An 18,724-nucleotide genomic window follows, 5' to 3' on the forward strand; every position below is an offset into this window, starting at 1 on the left:
ATCGGAGAAATGGTCCGATTAAATGGTGGAAAAGGCTAGAAACGAAGATTTAACCAGTGTAAATGGCTAGAACCTGATTTCAATCGGTGAGATTGAAGGAAAGGTAAAATGGTGGATCTGACTTACGGTGAAGGTTCTGTGATGGTGGATCTGTGAAGTTGAGGACAACGAAGTTATGGCTGGTGCGAGTGAAGCGCGAGAGAATGAGGGAGACTCGCGTGCAGAGGAGAGGAGAAGATGCATTTGGGGAAAAGTTTCTACTACCCAGAGGCTGACTTGAAGGTTCCACGGTCCAAGTTCAAGACTTATTAGAAGCTTATATGCCTCGGTCCATCCTGCCAACCGAGGTAGTATCTCTGTCCTGTGAGGTTTATGCCTCGGTTCATCCTGCCAATCGAGGCAGTATTCTCTTTAGACATCAGTTGCTTAACAACCGAGATACGCTTCGGTTCATCCTGTCACTGCATTTTGATACGCTTCGGTTATAGAAAAATCGAAACGTAATGTGCGAGTTAAAAATACGATTTTTTACTAGTGAGACTATTACATGGTAAAACAAAGTATTATTCTTTTGTAACGAAGAGAAAAAAAAACAAAAATACAATGAGAATAATTTTCATGTTCTATTCTAATACTAACCGATCTTCTAATTACTTTTAAATGTTATTTTATCATTTCATGTGTATAATATTAGCGTAATAACTTTTTATCTATCATTTGCTTTTATACAATATAATTTAGTTTAATTTAGACATTAGTTTTCAACATGATCTATCGTACTATTTTATAAAGATAACACAACATTTATCTTAATTATATGAAAACAAAATTTCCTCCATGTGACCATAAATGGCAGAGTTGCTAAATTGCGAAGCCGTATCATGTGACAATTATTGACGAGTCGGCAGCTGGAAGAGATTACAGTATACGTAGTTAAGGGACAACTGTAAGCAAAACACACGGGTCTAAAAATATCTGCTTCATTACACGCGATTTGCTCAAAGATTATGCTTTTATGTCCTTCAGGCTTAGGGTATCCCACAACATTTTGTGCTTTTGGTTATCTATATATAAGGGTGCTCCACCTTTGCTTAAAAGGCACATGTTGTGAAAAATGGGGTTAGGGGCACTATTTCTTGGGTTCTTCTTCCTTTCTTGTGTGGTGTGTGTGAAGAGTGTGGAGCCAAAACCCTCACCCACTTGTACATTTCCTGCAATCTACAACTTTGGGGACTCCAATTCAGACACTGGAGGCATATCAGCTTCATTTGTGCCAATTCCTGCACCTTATGGCGAGGGTTTTTTTCATAAACCTTCAGGAAGGGACTGTGATGGCCGTCTCATTATAGATTTCATAGGTATAATGAACTTTCAATTACCCTTATCTCTTTCTGTCATGCTGTTTCCAACTTTGCATTTTAAAAACTTAGGCACTGCAATGTTCATTAGTTGTCAGTGAAAAGTAGTTTTAGTTTTAATTTGCCTCAAAATCTGCTATTTATACTCTATTGTGCAGCTGAGAAGCTAAATTTGCCTTACTTAAGTGCCTATCTGAATTCCCTTGGAACCAATTACCGGCATGGGGCAAATTTTGCCACTGGGGGGTCCACCATTAGGAAGCAGAATGAAACTATATTTCAATATGGGATAAGTCCTTTCTCGCTTGACATCCAGATTGTGCAATTTAACCAGTTCAAAGCACGCACCAAACAACTTTACGAAGAAGGTAATTGTGCCTAGAAAGAAGTTTTAGTTCAACAAACTCAAACCTTGTTGTTATGTTGGTTCTTTGTTGTTCATGTGTTTGTGTTGGTATTTGCTTGCTGGAAATTTAGCCAAAACCCCACTTGAAAGGAGCAAGCTTCCGGTGCCTGAGGAGTTCTCTAAGGCTCTCTACACTTTCGACATTGGACAAAATGATCTCTCAGTTGGATTCAGAAAGATGAATTTTGACCAAATACGTGAATCCATGTCAGATATTGTCAACCAACTAGCCAATGCAGTCAAAGTAAGTAGCCACCTGGTTCACTTGAAAAGTTGGATTTGATGTTCTTTTCAGAAACAAAAACAATAAAGTAAAATGAATTTTGAAGTTAAAATCAACTTATGAGTTGAATTTTAAGAAAGTTTATTCGAATAGAATCTTACTGAAAAAAAAGGTCTAAAATAAATCTTACTGATAAACTGTTTGCAGAATATTTACGAACAAGGAGGGAGGTCATTCTGGATACACAACACTAGCCCCTTTGGGTGCATGCCGGTACAACTATTTTACAAGCACAATATAGCAGCCGGCTATCTTGATCAGTATGGATGTGTGAAGGATCAAAATGAGATGGCTACTGAATTCAACAAGCAGCTCAAAGACCGAATCATCAAACTCAGGACAGAGCTTCCACAGGTTGCAATTACTTATGTAGATGTCTATGCTGCAAAGTATGCACTGATCAGTAACACCAAAACTGAAGGTAACTTGTATACTATTTTTACAAGATTCAGTTAACCCCTGGTTCCTTTCACCTAAAACTAACGCAAAGATAGATGTTTGATAATGATTTTTCTAGTGCCTAATCATTTTAGGCAAAGCTGTTTAACAGCACATCAACTGTTCTTAATTTTCAGGATTTGTAGATCCTATGAAGATCTGTTGTGGCTATCATGTGAATGATACACATATTTGGTGTGGAAATTTGGGGAGTGCAAATGGGAAAGACGTGTTTGGTGCTGCTTGTGAAAACCCTTCACAGTATATAAGTTGGGACAGTGTTCATTATGCTGAGGCTGCTAACCACTGGGTTGCTAACCGTATCCTCAATGGCTCTTTCACGGACCCACCAACACCTATCATCCAAGCATGTTACACTCAAAGAAAGCTATATCACAAGTTACAAAACTGAAGCAGACTTTATTCCTGTACTAGATAATTGAGAACCACATACTTGGTGTTCCTTGAATGTTCCATGAATGTTCCAATACACAACATTCTGGAGATAGGCAAATTCATTGGCCTATTAGTGTTTTTCAAACATTGTTTGCAACCGTCAATTTGGAGTTTGACAATGCACTTTTGACCTTAATTCTCTCGAAGCATTTCATTTCTGAATATGTTCATGTTCTGGAAATTTATAGTATGCAGTGATCAAATAAATTCATCACTTATTACCTGTCTGACTCATCCACCTTGTCTTGGACTGCTCAGTAGTTCATATTTCTGCCTTTGTTTTTAGACCCTGGGGCTCTTGTTAGTGATGATTTGTCTACTTTATTCATACAGAGAGGAAATTGGTTGAAACAAAAACAGTAATGTTTCTATATTTAACAAAGAAGTTTTCTCATTGTTCTCGAGTTCTTCTTCTCTTTTGTTCTTGGAGGGTCTTCAAGAAAGAGCTCAATAATCACTGTTTCTTCTGGCCATATTTTGATGAAATCCACAAAACAATATGATGTAAAATAAGCACAAATTTAAACAGAACCTGTATGTAATTCTGTCCTAGGGTCCCAAATTTATATGCATAAATAAGATTCCATCAACATAAATATTATGATTGACTTGAAAATTACAATAATCTTTTTTCAACTTGAATTAAGTCGGTTTTCTAACTGTATAGTGGTTAGAAATACAAGTTTATCCCTCTCTTAAATCAATATGGATTGAAAGTTCACAGGTAACGTCTATTAATAATGCTCATAGTAATAATAGCGATCCCAATAAATATTAAACTAATGACCATGTAATTAAAATTGACAAAATAATATAGTTTTCTGTTGATTATATTTTGACATGCAATTAATATTAATTTTAGAAAAATAAGAGCTGATGTTAAATTACTTACATTTTCTTGTCATCAAAGTTTGTGAAACCAGAAAATCACTAAAGAAATAAAACAACGGGTGTGGATAAAGGTCAATTGTGTAATCTGACTGTTTCTCCCTACAACTCGCTGGCCTCATCTTGCATCTCCTTATTTTTCTATTATTCCAACCGTGCCCTTTATTTTTCTATTATTCCAACCGTACCCTTTGTGAGAAGCACACGCAAAGGTCGAGGTCTTCACAGTTGAGAAGACGCCGGGCTAGGTTGAATGCATTTCTGGATTCGATAGGATGAAGGTTGAGGCGTAGTGATTGAGAACACGCCGGCAAAGCAGTTACAGAGGTTGTCACACTTGAAGTGCGGTTGAGCTTCCTAGAAATACAGTAAACACAGTTGGAAGTGCGTTTCATACTGTGCCGCAGTTGGAAGCGCGGTTCATACCGCACCGCAGTTAGAACTACGGTCTCATTTTGGCCGCATGTGGAATTGCGGTGAAGAGATTTTGTATTCTCTTTCTTTTTTAACTACTAATAACCCTTAATTAAAGAACCTAGCCAGAGGAAAGAAGGTTGCTCTTTCGTTGTCTTGGTTGTGTGCTTTTTGGACATGGGGTCTAGCAATTTGTTGTCTTCCTCTTAATTCTTCTGTTTTAATTTTTTTTTCTTTTTCAAGTTAAATTATAATCTGATCTAATCACTTTTATCCTTGAGTGAAATACTAACAAGACGTGATTATATTTAAAATTGATACAATTTTTACCAAACAGAATTAATAAATCTAATAACAACCAGTTAGGGAGTTCTTTATTGAATCAAAAAGCATGTTTTGTTGTCATTGATGTGATTATCTTATAGTGCTTGGTATTACAGGAGTAAAGAAAAATTGATTATAGTATACTCTTAAATATATCTCAAAGGGAAAAAATGCAAAGAAAGAAGACTTTGTGTGTATTATAATGTAATGATAAACTAAAGAAAAAGAAAGAGAATACAAAATCTCTTCACCACAATTCACCTGCGGCCAAAATGAGCCGCATTTCCAAGTGCGGCCACCGTAGTTCCAACTGCAGTGCAGTCTGAACCGTGCTTCTAACTGCAACACAGTATAAAACAGCCTACGTTTACGGTATTCCTAGTGAGCTCGCACTTCAAGTGCGGCAACCTATGCAACTGCTCTTCTGTCGGCATGTTCTCATTCACTACGTCTCAACCTTTATCTTAGTCAACCCAGAAATGCATTCAACCTAATCCAGAGTCCTCTCAACCATTACAGTTAAGACCTCGATCTTTGTTTGTACTTCTCATAGGGGCACAATTGGAATAATAGAAAAACAAGAAGGTGCAGGATGAGACCGGTGAAGTGTAAGGAGAAACACTCATGTAATCTTTTATATGTCATCAAAGTCAAAGTTTTGTTTGGTGAGGAATCTTAAAGGCTTAGAAGTTATTTCCGTACCAAATCAATTTAGACAAATAGTAATTAATGTTGTAATTGATGTGTAATCTACTTTCTTATCTCAAATCTTTGTTTATAGATTTTGTAATAGACTTTCTTTTAGGATAGATTTACTTTAATGATATTCAGACCATTTGGTCTAATGAACTGTTACTTGGTTTGTGAGATAACCAACCACCTAAATTGTCTTGTGGTTTTGCTCAGATGCCTTCCAGAGTCTGTTAGATAATTGTCCGGGCTTAGCAACTTGTAATCGAAATATTTGGTTGATAATCCAGATTTATGATTTGTTATCGATTTAATAGTTGACCGTCTCACTGTTAATTAACCAGCCAAACATACAGTATAATAATTATAAAATTTAAAAACATTTTTGTTTCTGATAAAATTGGAACACAACATTGAAAGCCAAAGAAAATTACGTTATCTTTGGAAACAAACTCTTTTGTTCAAATTACTCTAATACTTTTATCTTTGGAAATAAACTAGTCCATTCAAATTTTATTTAAGCCTAACCAATATAATCGTATGCAAATGTTGTATTTTAAATATAAAAATCAATACATTATTTTATGGTTTACGAGTGGTAGTAGCATGAATTTATTAAAATAATTATTCTGTTTGAAATTTTGAAAAGTTTACTTTTATGAATATCTTGACTATGACCCAACAACGTACGAGAAAAGATTGGGTCAATTCAAACAGTTAACAAAGAGCACAGGCACGGCATATTATATAATTCAAATTAAAAAAAAAAAAAAACTCTCTTCAGAATCAAAGATAAATGAAATAATTGTCGAGTTTTAACTAATTTAATGGAACTGATCCCTAGTATTTTCATTTAATTATTGTTTTATTTGTAATGACTCCAGAGTCTCTAGTCAATGTCTCCCATGTCTAATTTTAGTTAACATCATTTAGGCTGTGTTCGCATGAACGGAATTTACTGTTCATGCGAATTACAGAGCGATGAATTAATGTCTACAGGATTTTTACGTCTCTCATTTCTCTTCCTCTTTTGAAGTTGGATTATTTTTTCTTCCTTTTTAAAAGTTAGGTTAAAATATATAAGAAATTGAATGGTTCGAATATAATCATTATTTTTTTAATTTTTTTGGATCCAATTAATCAAAATAAAAATTTTACATTTTAGAATAACAGTTGCATGAATATTTCTTTCTATATCACTCCACATTTCTTTTTTAGACTTCAATTTCAAAACTATTCTTTACATTTAAAAAAAAAAACTTATACTGTACTTCTTTTTTCGGATTTTAAAATTTGTTGAAGAAAGAAATCTACCTTCAATAAATTTTGAAATCACTTAAAGTTTTCACAAAATTTTTTTAACAAATTTTAAAAATTTATTAAAATATTTATTTTAACGAATTTCGAAATTTGTTGAATGATTTTTTAAAAATTTTAATAAATTTTGAAATTCGTTAAAAAGAATTATTTTTGAACCGTGGAAATACAAGAAGAAATGTGGGAATGTGCTGGGAGAAATATTCCAGTTTCATTAGAATGCCCATTATACAATGGATCGGTCCAATTTCCTTGGGCTTAAAAGCCCAATACGCGTCTAAAAAAGATCTTCCGCCATAAGAGGGCTTATTGAGCGGTGCAGAAACACATTTCATTTGACACGGAACCTCTATGACCATCATTTTCAACCGTTGAGCAAAGTTCAACACTGGCGTCCCCACCATACCTTGGGACGGAACTTTCTATGTATGGTCAAAGATGGAATGGCAAAAAGTTTTATCTGTCCTCCACTTTCTGCATACAAACGCCATTTAACAGGGACACAATCGTCTTTGTCCCAAGAATATGAAGGAAACACGTTTAAATTGATATACAAGAAACACGTGCTTCTTGCCCTCCAAGAACCTAGGCACTCACCCGCCATTTTAAATTTTCCATATCAATGTTATTAAAGAAAGAAAACCTTCTTTTACAAGCAATTTTTTTCTTAAATAACTATCTAACAGTCTTATTTTGATAATAAATATTATATTTGGTGAGTGAACAAACATGGCAGAATTCAAAAATAAATTGAACTCTTGTCGGTGACAAGTCCACTTAGATGTGTGTGAATGATGTATAACAGTGGCATTAGCCTTACAACTTCAGTACGAGAATTTGGCAACAGAGGGTGAAAAGGTTCTTGAATCTTTGTCCCCAAAAGCTTCATAACCCAACCAAAGGTTACCTTTCTTTCACATGATGGATCATTAGTGTTTTTTATTTTTTATTTTATTTCCATTTGCTCATGTATATTTGTTGAGTTTCTTCAAGATTTGTATAGTAAAAGTATTTACATTTCTTTGTTCACAAGGTTAATTGCGGAGTGGCTGATTATTAAATAATGTGATCTATCTGTCTTCTAATGTATGATATATTTGTTTGGGCATGCTTTTCTTGTGACTTTATGTGTTTGTTATAAGCTTTTTAGGGGATTCTCACCTTCACAAATCCAGTAAATGATCTTTTTTCTATTCTTTTACTTCTGATTATAAGCAGGTATTTGATTTTCAATGATCAGTCATACTTTGTTCCATGAAATTTCTACCGTCATTAGCTGATTTATAATCTCGCATGAAAGAGCTTCGATGAATTCTTTCGATCTTTGTCTCCCACCATCTTCACAGCATTTTGGTAACAGAAAACTTTTTGCACACAATATGTTTGATGGATCAAGCGAAAAAGGAACACTTGATTCAGTTAGTGTCCATCATATTCCATATTTTGTCATATTCAATGGTCACTTACTTTACGTTATTGTAAAACTGCAAAATTGGAATTTCTAATTTTATGGGGTTCTCCGCAACTACTAAAGACTGATGAGCAAAGCTATATTAACTTTTGTTTTGTTGTGGTCCCATTTTCTTGGAACTAATTGCTGTAGATTTCTTTGCAACCCTCGAACTCTCATTTGTCTCTGCTTCGTACTCTGAAGCACCTGATCTGCGTACCTTGTATACATATATCTTGTAGAACATTTCATTCTTCAGTTCAAAGTTGAAAGCGCTTAAACCTCTGAGCTTTGATCTTTTCAGAAAGCTTATAAAGTGTAAAAGGTTTGTTCTCTTACAATGGCATTGGCAAGGATTGCTAGGGCCAACTTCAGAAAATCAAGAGGTGCTTATGGTAGTTATGCGAGTGAGAAGGATTTATTCAAAGTGGGAGGATACACAACCATACGGGACACAACTTCCCATGTAAATTTCAATTCAGATGAGAAGTTTTCATATGTTCCAACAAATAAGGAACATAACTGCGTGAACTTTGCAATGAGGGGAATATCAGGAACTCCATACCATCAGTTTCCTTCTGCTAACGCACAGACGGTTGTTGAGGAGTCAGAGTCAGAGTTGGAGAATGATCAGCGTAGATATGCAGGACTAGAGGCAACAAAGCCAGGTGAAAAGCCTAGGGTGGTTGTTCTTGGTACGGGTTGGGCTGCGTGTCGCTTCCTCAAAGGGCTTGACACCAAAATCTATGACGTTGTGTGTATATCACCAAGAAATCACATGGTTTTTACTCCTTTGCTGGCTTCAACATGTGTTGGAACCTTGGAATTCAGAACTGTTGCTGAGCCTGTCACCAGAATACAAGATGCATTAGCGAAAGACCCCAACTCCTTCTTCTTTTTAGCTTCTTGCACAGGCATCGACACTGGAAAACACGAAGTGAGTATAATGATATACAACCTTTGGCCTATGTGTGTATGTATTTTTACGTTTTCTGTGTATTCATATAGTCATGGAATGCTCAAATGTGAGATATAAAAAGTTGTTTGAAAAAAAAAAAAAAAAAACTCTTTTATAAAATACCTACTCATTTTTTACACCATGCAAACAGGTCTATTGTGAGGCAGTCAACAATGGTGAATTGCCCCGAGAGCCTTACGAATTTAAAGTCGCGTATGACAAGCTTGTCATTGCAGCAGGAGCCGAGGCTTTGACTTTTGGTATCAAGGGAGTAGAGGAAAATGCCTTTTTTCTTCGTGATGTGAACCATGCTCAAGAAATAAGGAAGAGACTTCTCCTGAATCTGATGCTTTCAGAAAATCCAGGTGGGTATTTCATCTCCATCATAGTTTATTTTGGAATATTCCACTGTAGTTTTGTCATTTTAACGGAAAACAAACCTTGGCAATGCAACGCTACTCTGTGTCAGTCGCATGTTCTGTCCTGAGTTATTTTTCTTTCCACTTCAACTCACCTTTATCACTTCACCTGAAAAAGAGCGTGAGCTTTATTTTCTAGTATTGTTCTTTAGCAAGAGCCAGTTAAATTTGTTATACAACCTTATATTTTTAATTTATTCACTTTGCATTAATAATTATGCACTCGTCAATTTGTACCAAAGAGCAAAGACCATATTCGTGTAACAGGCATATGGGAACAAGAAAAGAAACGCCTTCTACACTGTGTAGTTATTGGAGGTGGCCCTACAGGAGTGGAGTTTAGTGGTGAATTGAGTGATTTCATCACCAGGGATGTTCATGAGCGTTATACTCATGTCAAAGATTACATTCACGTTACACTAATTGAGGTAACTGGATTAATTTACTTCCATTCATTTTAGCCTATTTTATGAGTGAGATTAATATTTAGTGTACCTAACCATCATACTGACTTTTTTATGATTAGGCAAATGAGATACTGTCATCCTTTGATGTTAGCCTACGGCAATATGCAACAAAGCACTTAACAAAGGTGAACCTTTTTAGTTTTTATCATATACTTTAATCTGTCTAGATTAGCCACTAGTTCATGGTTTCAACATTCAAATTTAAGCCTGAGACATTCAATGTTCTATCAGTCTGGTGTCCGTCTTAAGCGTGGTGTAGTGAAGGAAGTGCATAGCAAAGAGATAATTCTGAGTGATGGAACAAAAGTTCCTTATGGCCTCTTGGTCTGGTCCACAGGAGTTGGTCCTTCAAAGTTTGTGAAAGCCTTAAATCTTCCTAAATCTCCAGGCGGAAGGTATGTACAGCCCAAAAGGAGAATAAGAATAGTGTTACTCGTTCACAATATGTGATCTCCATTTAATTGTTCTCTTTGATTGATACAGAATAGGTGTAGATGAATGGTTGCGTGTTCCTTCTGTGGAAGATGTCTTTGCCCTTGGAGATTGTGCTGGTTTTCTTCAACAAACTGGAAGGCCTGTGCTTCCAGCTCTAGCTCAGGTTAGCCTTTATCCATTTCGATTTGCCAAATGATATGGATAAAGTGACCAAGTAAACAGCCAAACGAAGTTAAACTTATGCTGATGTATGATGTCCTTCTATCCAATGAGAAAAATCTCAAAGAGCGTATTTTGCATTTGAAGTTGACTTTTATTATGTTTAAGCATGGAATTTTACAAATTCACTTCCTGATGACCCTTATGGCAGCTTCTAAGGAGGCACAATGAAGAACATCTATTGATATGCACTATCTATGTGTGGAGATCGAACTGTCATTGTTCACATTACTGAAATAGAACATAATTTTTCTATGAATAAGCTAGGCTTAGTCATTCCCTGCATTGCAGATAACAAGGCTCATGAATCAGTAATGTCACTGTGCACATGAAAATAGTAGTTACAATCAACAAGGCTTTCTTCTAATACACTCCATAAAAGTATATTCCATTAGATGCTGGAAAAGCAAGCATCAAGAGGTGTTTATGTACTATGCACTTACCAATGGCTAATTATAGGTTGCTGAAAGGGAAGGGAAGTTTCTTGTGGAGCTGTTCAACAAAATTGGGAAGCAGAATGGAGGCAAGGCTTTCTCTGCAAAAGGGACGCCACTGGGAGAGCCTTTTGTGTATAAGCATATTGGGAGCATGGCATCTGTAGGTGGCTATAAAGCACTGGTTGATCTACGGCAGACAAAGGTATAATATAGGATTTTTTTTTCTAATTCTATCTTAAATCTTACCAACTTCAAGAGTGTAGTTATATATTCAAAGAAGAAAAAAGTCAAAAACTAGTTTCTGATTTTGTTCTGCATATATATGTTGTGTAGGATGCAAAGGGGCTGTCACTTGCTGGTTTTGTTAGCTGGATGATATGGCGCTCTGCATATCTTACACGTGTCCTTAGCTGGAGGAACAGGCTTTACGTGGCAGTAAACTGGGCCACCACATTAGTCTTTGGCAGAGACAATAGTAGGATAGGTTGAAAATTCATTGTCAGCAAAACCAGATGTTATTTTTTCCTCGTTATTTTGGCTTAGTCTTTGGTCCATGCATTGCTTTTTGGGAAAATTACAATTTCTTCACAAAATTATCATTATTGACAAATTAAAAAAAAAAATACAGCAACAATGAAATGATTGGATGGTATTGAAAAAAAACACCAATCTATCTCTATAGAATTAAGTAATTATGAGCTTTGTACAATTGATTTCTTCACAAAATAGAAGCAATCCTTGATCACAATCCTCTCTTTTAACAGTTCCTCAAAATGGTCAAAAAATCATTGAAGGAAAAACTCAAGTTAAATGAACAACACATCGTGTAGTAATGGCGGAGAAGACAGAAGAAACAGTATGAAACAAGCCCACCATAATTCCCAACTTCACTTGGCCCCTCTTGGGAATCAAACGGCCAGAAATATTGCTCTTGGACAAATAATTCTTGTTCATCAAATCCCTTCTCTTAATCACCACCACTTGCACACCCATCACTTTCTTTTTCCTTCTTGTTTAGCCTCTTTGCCCACAGCAATAAACACTCAACACAACACAACACAACACAAAGCTTAGTAGCACAGTTGTACAAGTGATTCTAAGAGTTTCCACTTATATAGAGGATGAAGTGAAGTTTAGTTACAAAAAAGCCCCTTCTTTTCTACTAAACTACCACTTTTTTTTCCATATATTTCTTTTAGGTTGTTTGATTTCAATTCGTGATACTCCCTCTCTCTATACTCTTGTGGGTATAAAATAATCGATCATTTATTGACAATTTTGACCTTCCTTTTCTTCATTACGTGGGGTCGTAGAGCACCTCTTTTCCTTTGTTTGATTTTGACCCATGAACGTGTTAGTCAAACCACTCCTTGTCGTTTTGTGTTATTCAACATCTCCTTCTTCGCCTTATTTTTAGACTTTAACGTTCATTTCAATTGTTAATTTTTGCTGATAAAGTTTGTAACTTTCATTATTCCTCTCCATATAATGCATTAATTAAAAAACTAAAATGAATCAAACAACATTTGATATTTTCTTAAGCAATATTTAATATCTATAACGTGTTATTTTATAAGGATTGCAGAAGAAGTACAAGAACACTAGTACTATTTGTCCTCTCATACTGGAAATACATAAAAATAATACGTATAAAACTGTGTGTAAGTGATTAATGTAATAAAATAAATTGAGTGTTGCTTGTTCATATTATAACAGGGTCAACAGTCAAATATCATCATTACCAAAGCTTTGAATCGTATACAAGAGAACAAAGTAACAAAGAAAGTGAATGGTCAACAGTAGTTACCAGGAGCAAATCCCTCTGGACTTTGAATGTTTTACAAAAGCCAACATAGAAAAGGGAAATCGGCAAATAGTCAAAATGCTAATATGTACTCATCACCAAGTAAACAAAATTCTTCACTTCATGTAAGATTCAAAAAGTGTTTCTTCAATTAGTAAATCACTGAAAGAAAAAAAAAACTATCTTTTAGATTGAAGCTTAAACAGATACATACAGTTTCACATAAAAAAAAAGTGCACTAGTTTTGTCGTGATTTAAATGAAGAATAGTTGGAAGAAATTAACATTTTTGTTATAATAATTTTGCTAATTATTTGGTTATAATTCTGTACCGTTTACTATGACCGTGCGTGACAAGAAATTTGACAAAAAATAACGTTGTCATTGTTCAAAGAATCTGATTAAGAAAAAACTTGGAGGAGAAGATATGGCTTAGGGAAGACGACAAGATAAAGATGGTCCCACGCGCCGGCTATATTTTAAAAGCCCACTCCATGCTGCGGTATAAAAAATGTAATTTAATCTGAGAAGGTTAAGAATAAGATAAGCATTAATAATAAACCTATGTATTAAAAAAAAACATGAAGCTTTTATCAACGCATTAAAATCACGTGCCCGATCCCTTCAATTAGAAAAGAAAGAAAAACGATAATGATATTGCAGAATCCAAACACTTTTAGGTGTCACTTTGTCGCTTAGCTACCATTATTTTCATCACTCCCTCATCCAAACCAAACATAATGCTCCATATGCAACCCACCTCACTAATTTCAACTCTCGTCACTCATAATTAAACTCAAAAAGACATTATACGATGATTTTTTTTAGTGTCTGAAAGTTAGTGAACGAAAGGTATTAAAAAAATGAGAATGAAAGAGAAGGTGGGTACTAAGTGGACTTAAAAAGGATGCGTGGATTTATTGATTTGTATTCAGAGGTTAATTTCGGTGCTCTGAATCTTGCAAAGCGAAAGCCCTTGATACAATGCACTGAAAGCATTAATATTCAAATAGGTAGGTTTGAGATCGTGTTGGATTGTGTTGAGGGAACAATAGATTCGTAGAATAAAAAAATACTACTAGTAGTAAGATATAACAGTATAAATGACAGTTGTTAATCCATTGTTAATCTCAATTATTGACTAATAGCATAGTTAACACCACTTGTGCTTTGTCGCTTTGCTCTGCCTAGTCATACATACCCTTAATTTTCACTGAAATCAGAACACTTCATCTTCAACGTGACCACGTTTTGACATGACCTTTCTCCTACCTCTAGAAAATCTGAAAAGTGCACATTTACTAAATAATGGATGAAAATTAGTTCAGAAGACAAAAAAATTGGAGGGCACGTGTGGATGAGTCAATGTTACAGTACCCTGTTTTTCGTCTGCTGATTTTCAAATCACTCTGTAATTTGTGGTAATCATGCATATAATTATCTAAGATTAAGAGTTCCATTGCCTACAGTTCAGAAACCAACCCTATGCAGTACAGCTTGTTGTACTTTGATCATTCAGATTTCCTCAACTATTTGTAAGAAAATTAAATAATTTATTTAGATACCATTCTGTATGACGCAGTACTTGTATTTCTATTTTTATCTTCTTCTTTTAAGTTATTCTTCCAGTTTTAGATTTTATTTCTCAGAAAAATAAACTCTCGTCTCAGAGACCAGAGCATGGTGATTGAAGTTAATGTATTCTAAACTATTAATTATTATTTTTGTAGTAGTGATCAATAAGTTAATCTGGGTGTTTATAAAGTAAATTCCTTTTGCTTGCTTTCGAGAATCTAAGATTCATCCATTGTTGCAGATCCAAGAACAGAATTATACTGAGCAGGAGATAAGCAAGAAACGATGGGATGATTTCATTAGCATGAAAGAAAACAAGAGATTTACATATGAACATATGGTAGAAGGGAATAAAAAGACCCCAATTTGTACATAAAAAAGGATCAAAATTTTGGTAGCTCATCGATTGGTGTGAAAGGGTTGAATCCTAGTGTGCGAGGTGAGAAAGTGTAGCAGAGGCTCTGATTCTGTTGCGAGAGAAGATGGAAGCAACAGAGCTTGCGAGGCCCAGAACAATTCCAACCTTGACTTGTCCACGCTTTGGAATTGGACGCCCAGAGAACCTTCTGGGGATGCTTCTTCCATTGATCATGCTACCAGCTCTTGCACCTGTCATTTCTGTTTTCTCTGTTTGGTGAAGAAGAGAAGAGTGAGAAGTGAGAGCAGAGAAACTCCTAGATCCCAAGACAGAATGTACTTGTGGTTTGGTTTGGTCTGTGCGTTGTGTTGTGTGAGTTTCTGACGAAGGATTCGATTATATAGTACTATGTTGTGAAAATGATCCTTGTTTTGGAAAAGATTTACAGGAGTACCACTGATTTTGACCGTTTTGACCCTGTCTTGGTGCGGTCTTTTCTTGCTGCCCAAGGGATGGACACGACACAAAAACAGTGATCCGTGCACAGTCCAACCATGTTTCTTTAAGGAAAAATAAATAAAATATACGAATAATATTTTTAAATGTGAAGAAAATAAAATTAGCTTTACGAAGTTAAATATTATATAAAAAATTATTTCTCTTGTAATTATACATTTTTTATTTCTTTTTAAAGGAATTAGTAAAAAAGAAACTCTTGAAGGGCATGGATTCCTCTAGGTTTTAAAAGTAAAATTCTATATGAAGTTAAATCCGAATTTCTTTTAAGTGTATACATAATTATGATTAATTTAATAAAGATAACGAGTGTCCACAGAGAAGAATTCTATGTAATGAGTTTTTGGAATACAACAATTCACATTTAATCTCATTGTTATTTAATCTCATTGTTATATGTTTAATGTAAAATCCCATAAAATAATATTTTGTGGCGATGGTAGTTTAAAAATAACGAAATTTGATTATTTTAATATTTATTTATAAATATTTTTGTTATAAACGAGTTTTATTATTTTAAAATACATTTTTAGAGTTCTCTACTTTAGAGTTCTAATTCTTGAATCATTTATTTGATGATTAGGAAGTATTTAAACGATCATGACAACAATGTCTACATTTTTACACAATTAGTCTCTTTAATAGAGCAAATAAATTTCAGATTATTTTTCTCTTTACGTTCTTAATTGAGATCATTCTTGATGATCTCTTGTCGCATGTGAGTTGTAATATCTTTTCCTAATTTTTTGTTGATCAGAGGTCCTAAGAACTCTCTCTGATATATGTTTGGTGTTTTTGTAGGTGTTTCTAGAGTTCCTTGAACTCTAAGAAAGGGTTTGATGTTTAAGGGAAACTAGATGTCTTATAATTAACTATAATTGTCTTGCAAGTTTAATGATTATTTACTTATTAACTGGATTGAGTATTAATTTGAGTAATTATGATATGTTAATTCAATTAGATGTGTATGTTATTGTATTGTATGATCTATGTTTGATATGATGAAATTAGATGTTTGATATGTTAAGAACTAGTTTAAGTTGGATGATACACATTTTTTTAGGTCGATTTTAGTTTAGAATACAATCTAGGAGTATTAGAAGTTGAGAAAGATGCATAAGATAGGTCATGAGTGGTTGAAGGATGCAAATTCTACAGTTTTGATGCTGTAGAATTATGCGGTCTAGCTGAGCGAGTGTATCCGCTGAGTGAGCATAACACTTCTAGCTGAACGAGTGTAGTCGCTGAGCGACCAGAAGTCATCGTTTCTGTATTCGCAGAACAAGTGGGCTGGCATACACTTTTAGATGAGAGAGCAGACTTGGTGGCTGAGTGAAAATATTATATTTTCAACTAAGTTTTTATATACTTCTTAAGGTGTATTCAGTGTATGTGATTGTTTGAATGATTGGTTTATACTACTTATTGTGAAGTATGAATTGATTTATAATATGAATTGGAAACAAGATTATGTATAGGATCATGTATGATATATGATGATGATGAATTTTGTGTTCTCTTCTCTTATTTTCTTAATGAAGGATAATTACCTTGATACTTTAAGGTGTGATTGGTATATGATGCAATGTGAAAGTTAAGGGATATATGTATATGATTTCAAATGGATTCAATGTAAAGGTGAAGTGATATCAATGGTTTCAAAGTTGTAAAAATGAGTTTCAAGGAGGAACTTCTTGGTGGTGATTTCAAGTATTGTTTGTATGAATGACCGAAGTTACATTGGAGGTTTATCTTGACACTCTCAATAACCCCAACTCAAGTAGAGATTGATGGCTATGTCGTGGAGAGTAGAAAGAGGTCTTAGCCTGAGGAGTCTTTCTCCATTTGGAGAAAGGAGTTTGAGGACTAACCTTGTGTGTGATAGGGTGAAACTCATTGATAATGGCTCTATAGAACAGTAAAGGTCACCAGAAGTGCATGAACCACCATAGCTCGACATTCATACTATATCTGGATAGTTAGTTGATGTATGTTATCTATATATATCTATATATATATATATATATATATATATATATATATATATATATATATATATGATTCATGTATGTTATGTTATAAACGTTATTTAACTTGTCTTGTATCTAACTTCCCCTTTCTTTTTTCTTTGTTTATCTATAGATATATATATAGATATATATATCTATATATCTATATATATATATATCTATATATATCTATATATATATATATATATGATTCATGTATGTTATGTTATAAACGTTATTTAACTTGTCTTGTATCTAACTTACCCTTTCTTTTTTCTTTGTTTATCTGTGTGCACTTTTTCTTTTACGATGATCACCTTAAAATGGCGTGAGCTTAGGGAGGATGTCTTTTCAGTCGTTTCAACGTGGGTTGAGGGTGCAACAACAATATAGATAGAGTTTTTTTCTCCAAGTGTAAGATCTTCTTCATCAGTAGTATTTTATAGTTTCTTGTAAGTTATCATTGTTATAAAATGTTTTTATTTTAGTAGTTTTATACTACTAAAGTGGAATGTTACATTTAAGTAAACAAAAAACACTTAATACCACTTTTGGTCCCTATTTTCGTCAACTTTGTTCGATGTGAGACTCATTTTTTTCTAATGTTTAATGTAGTCCCTTATATCGTAATTTATATTCAATTTTGTCCTTTTGGCTAATAATGTTTAAATCGTTAATGACAAAATGTCCACAGCAACAATCAGTGACACATCACCCTTAACACGTCATCATCATCTCTTACCTCCATAAACATTAATTTCCCCTTATGCAGAAACCCTAGCCATCACCTAACCCTAACCGCTACCGCCACGCTCACGGCTAACCACCATCTTCGCACCTCCATCATTAGACATTTCAAAACCCTAACCAGAAAACTTTCACGAACATATCATGCACTAGCCGCGCCGCTGTTCCAAACGCTCTGCCACAAGCATCGCAAAACCGAATCGCGAGTTCCTCGTGCCTTTGAGTAACATTGTCATGAAGCTTCTTCATTCTCCATCAACCACCATCAACCTAAAACACAGAAGATCAAAACCCACAAAACCAGAAATCTCCTTTAAACCAAAAGCGTTATTCGCGCTACAATGATGAAGAGCCACTAACATCATCACCAACCTCTCACAAGCAAAACCCAAATCGTAGAAAGGCAAAACTGAATCACACAATCATCTTTAACTATCGCGTTAGTGCCTCTCCGCAAGCTTCTCATTACGCCTTCTCGCGTGACGACACTGGAGCAAACTTTTCCCCAATCTGCTGATGCAAATCTAAAACCCTAATTTTTGGGTCAAGAAAGGGGTTGCCACATGTCAAGCCCTCATTAGCGCGACCAATCAACTCTGGTCCTAGCCATGTTAGCCAATAACTATCATGTAATTCACTTATTGGTGATGTGTTGTTAACGATTTAAACATTGTTAACCAAAAGGATAAAATTGAACATAAATTACGATATAAGATACTACATTGAACCTTCGAAAAAAATAAATCTGACATCAAAC

The 18,724-nt window shown here is 34.7% G+C and overlaps 2 protein-coding genes across 3 annotated transcripts; both read left to right on the forward strand.

Annotated features, from left to right (window-relative positions):
- Positions 1–873: 873 nt before the first annotated feature.
- Positions 874–3,173, forward strand: LOC108334457 (GDSL esterase/lipase At5g14450). Its single transcript, XM_017570317.2, has 5 exons — positions 874–1,358; positions 1,517–1,726; positions 1,836–2,008; positions 2,195–2,468; positions 2,623–3,173. Exons 1-5 carry the CDS (start codon positions 1,115–1,117, stop codon positions 2,895–2,897), a joined length of 1,176 nt encoding a protein of 391 aa, XP_017425806.1. The 5' UTR covers positions 874–1,114; the 3' UTR covers positions 2,898–3,173.
- Positions 3,174–7,274: 4,101 nt separating this feature from the next.
- Positions 7,275–11,513, forward strand: LOC108334436 (internal alternative NAD(P)H-ubiquinone oxidoreductase A2, mitochondrial). 2 transcript variants are annotated; one of them, XM_017570283.2, is made up of 9 exons: positions 7,275–7,476; positions 8,329–8,961; positions 9,134–9,347; positions 9,669–9,829; positions 9,928–9,993; positions 10,100–10,263; positions 10,352–10,466; positions 10,982–11,161; positions 11,293–11,513. In XM_017570283.2, the coding sequence occupies exons 2-9, from the start codon at positions 8,365–8,367 to the stop codon at positions 11,446–11,448; spliced, it is 1,653 nt and encodes a 550-aa protein (XP_017425772.1). In that variant the 5' UTR covers positions 7,275–7,476; positions 8,329–8,364; the 3' UTR covers positions 11,449–11,513. The 2 variants fall into 2 exon arrangements, with proteins under 2 accessions (XP_017425772.1, XP_052728046.1); XM_052872086.1 differs by lacking the exon at positions 7,275–7,476 and adding an exon at positions 7,561–7,792.
- Positions 11,514–18,724: the final 7,211 nt, after the last annotated feature.

This window comes from Vigna angularis, chromosome 1 (genome assembly GCF_016808095.1).
Source record: "Vigna angularis cultivar LongXiaoDou No.4 chromosome 1, ASM1680809v1, whole genome shotgun sequence".
Classification (NCBI taxonomy): domain Eukaryota; kingdom Viridiplantae; phylum Streptophyta; class Magnoliopsida; order Fabales; family Fabaceae; genus Vigna; species Vigna angularis.

Coding starts and splice junctions, on each gene's coding strand:
- LOC108334457 (XM_017570317.2), top strand. CDS start 1,115: ATGGGGTTAGGGGCACTATTTCTTGGGTTCTTCTTCCTTTCTTGTGTG. Junction 1,727..1,835: donor CAAACAACTTTACGAAGAAG/GTAATTGTGCCT, acceptor CTGGAAATTTAG/CCAAAACCCCACTTGAAAGG. Junction 2,469..2,622: donor CAGTAACACCAAAACTGAAG/GTAACTTGTATA, acceptor CTTAATTTTCAG/GATTTGTAGATCCTATGAAG.
- LOC108334436 (XM_017570283.2), top strand. CDS start 8,365: ATGGCATTGGCAAGGATTGCTAGGGCCAACTTCAGAAAATCAAGAGGT. Junction 9,994..10,099: donor CAACAAAGCACTTAACAAAG/GTGAACCTTTTT, acceptor ATGTTCTATCAG/TCTGGTGTCCGTCTTAAGCG. Junction 10,264..10,351: donor CCTAAATCTCCAGGCGGAAG/GTATGTACAGCC, acceptor TGATTGATACAG/AATAGGTGTAGATGAATGGT.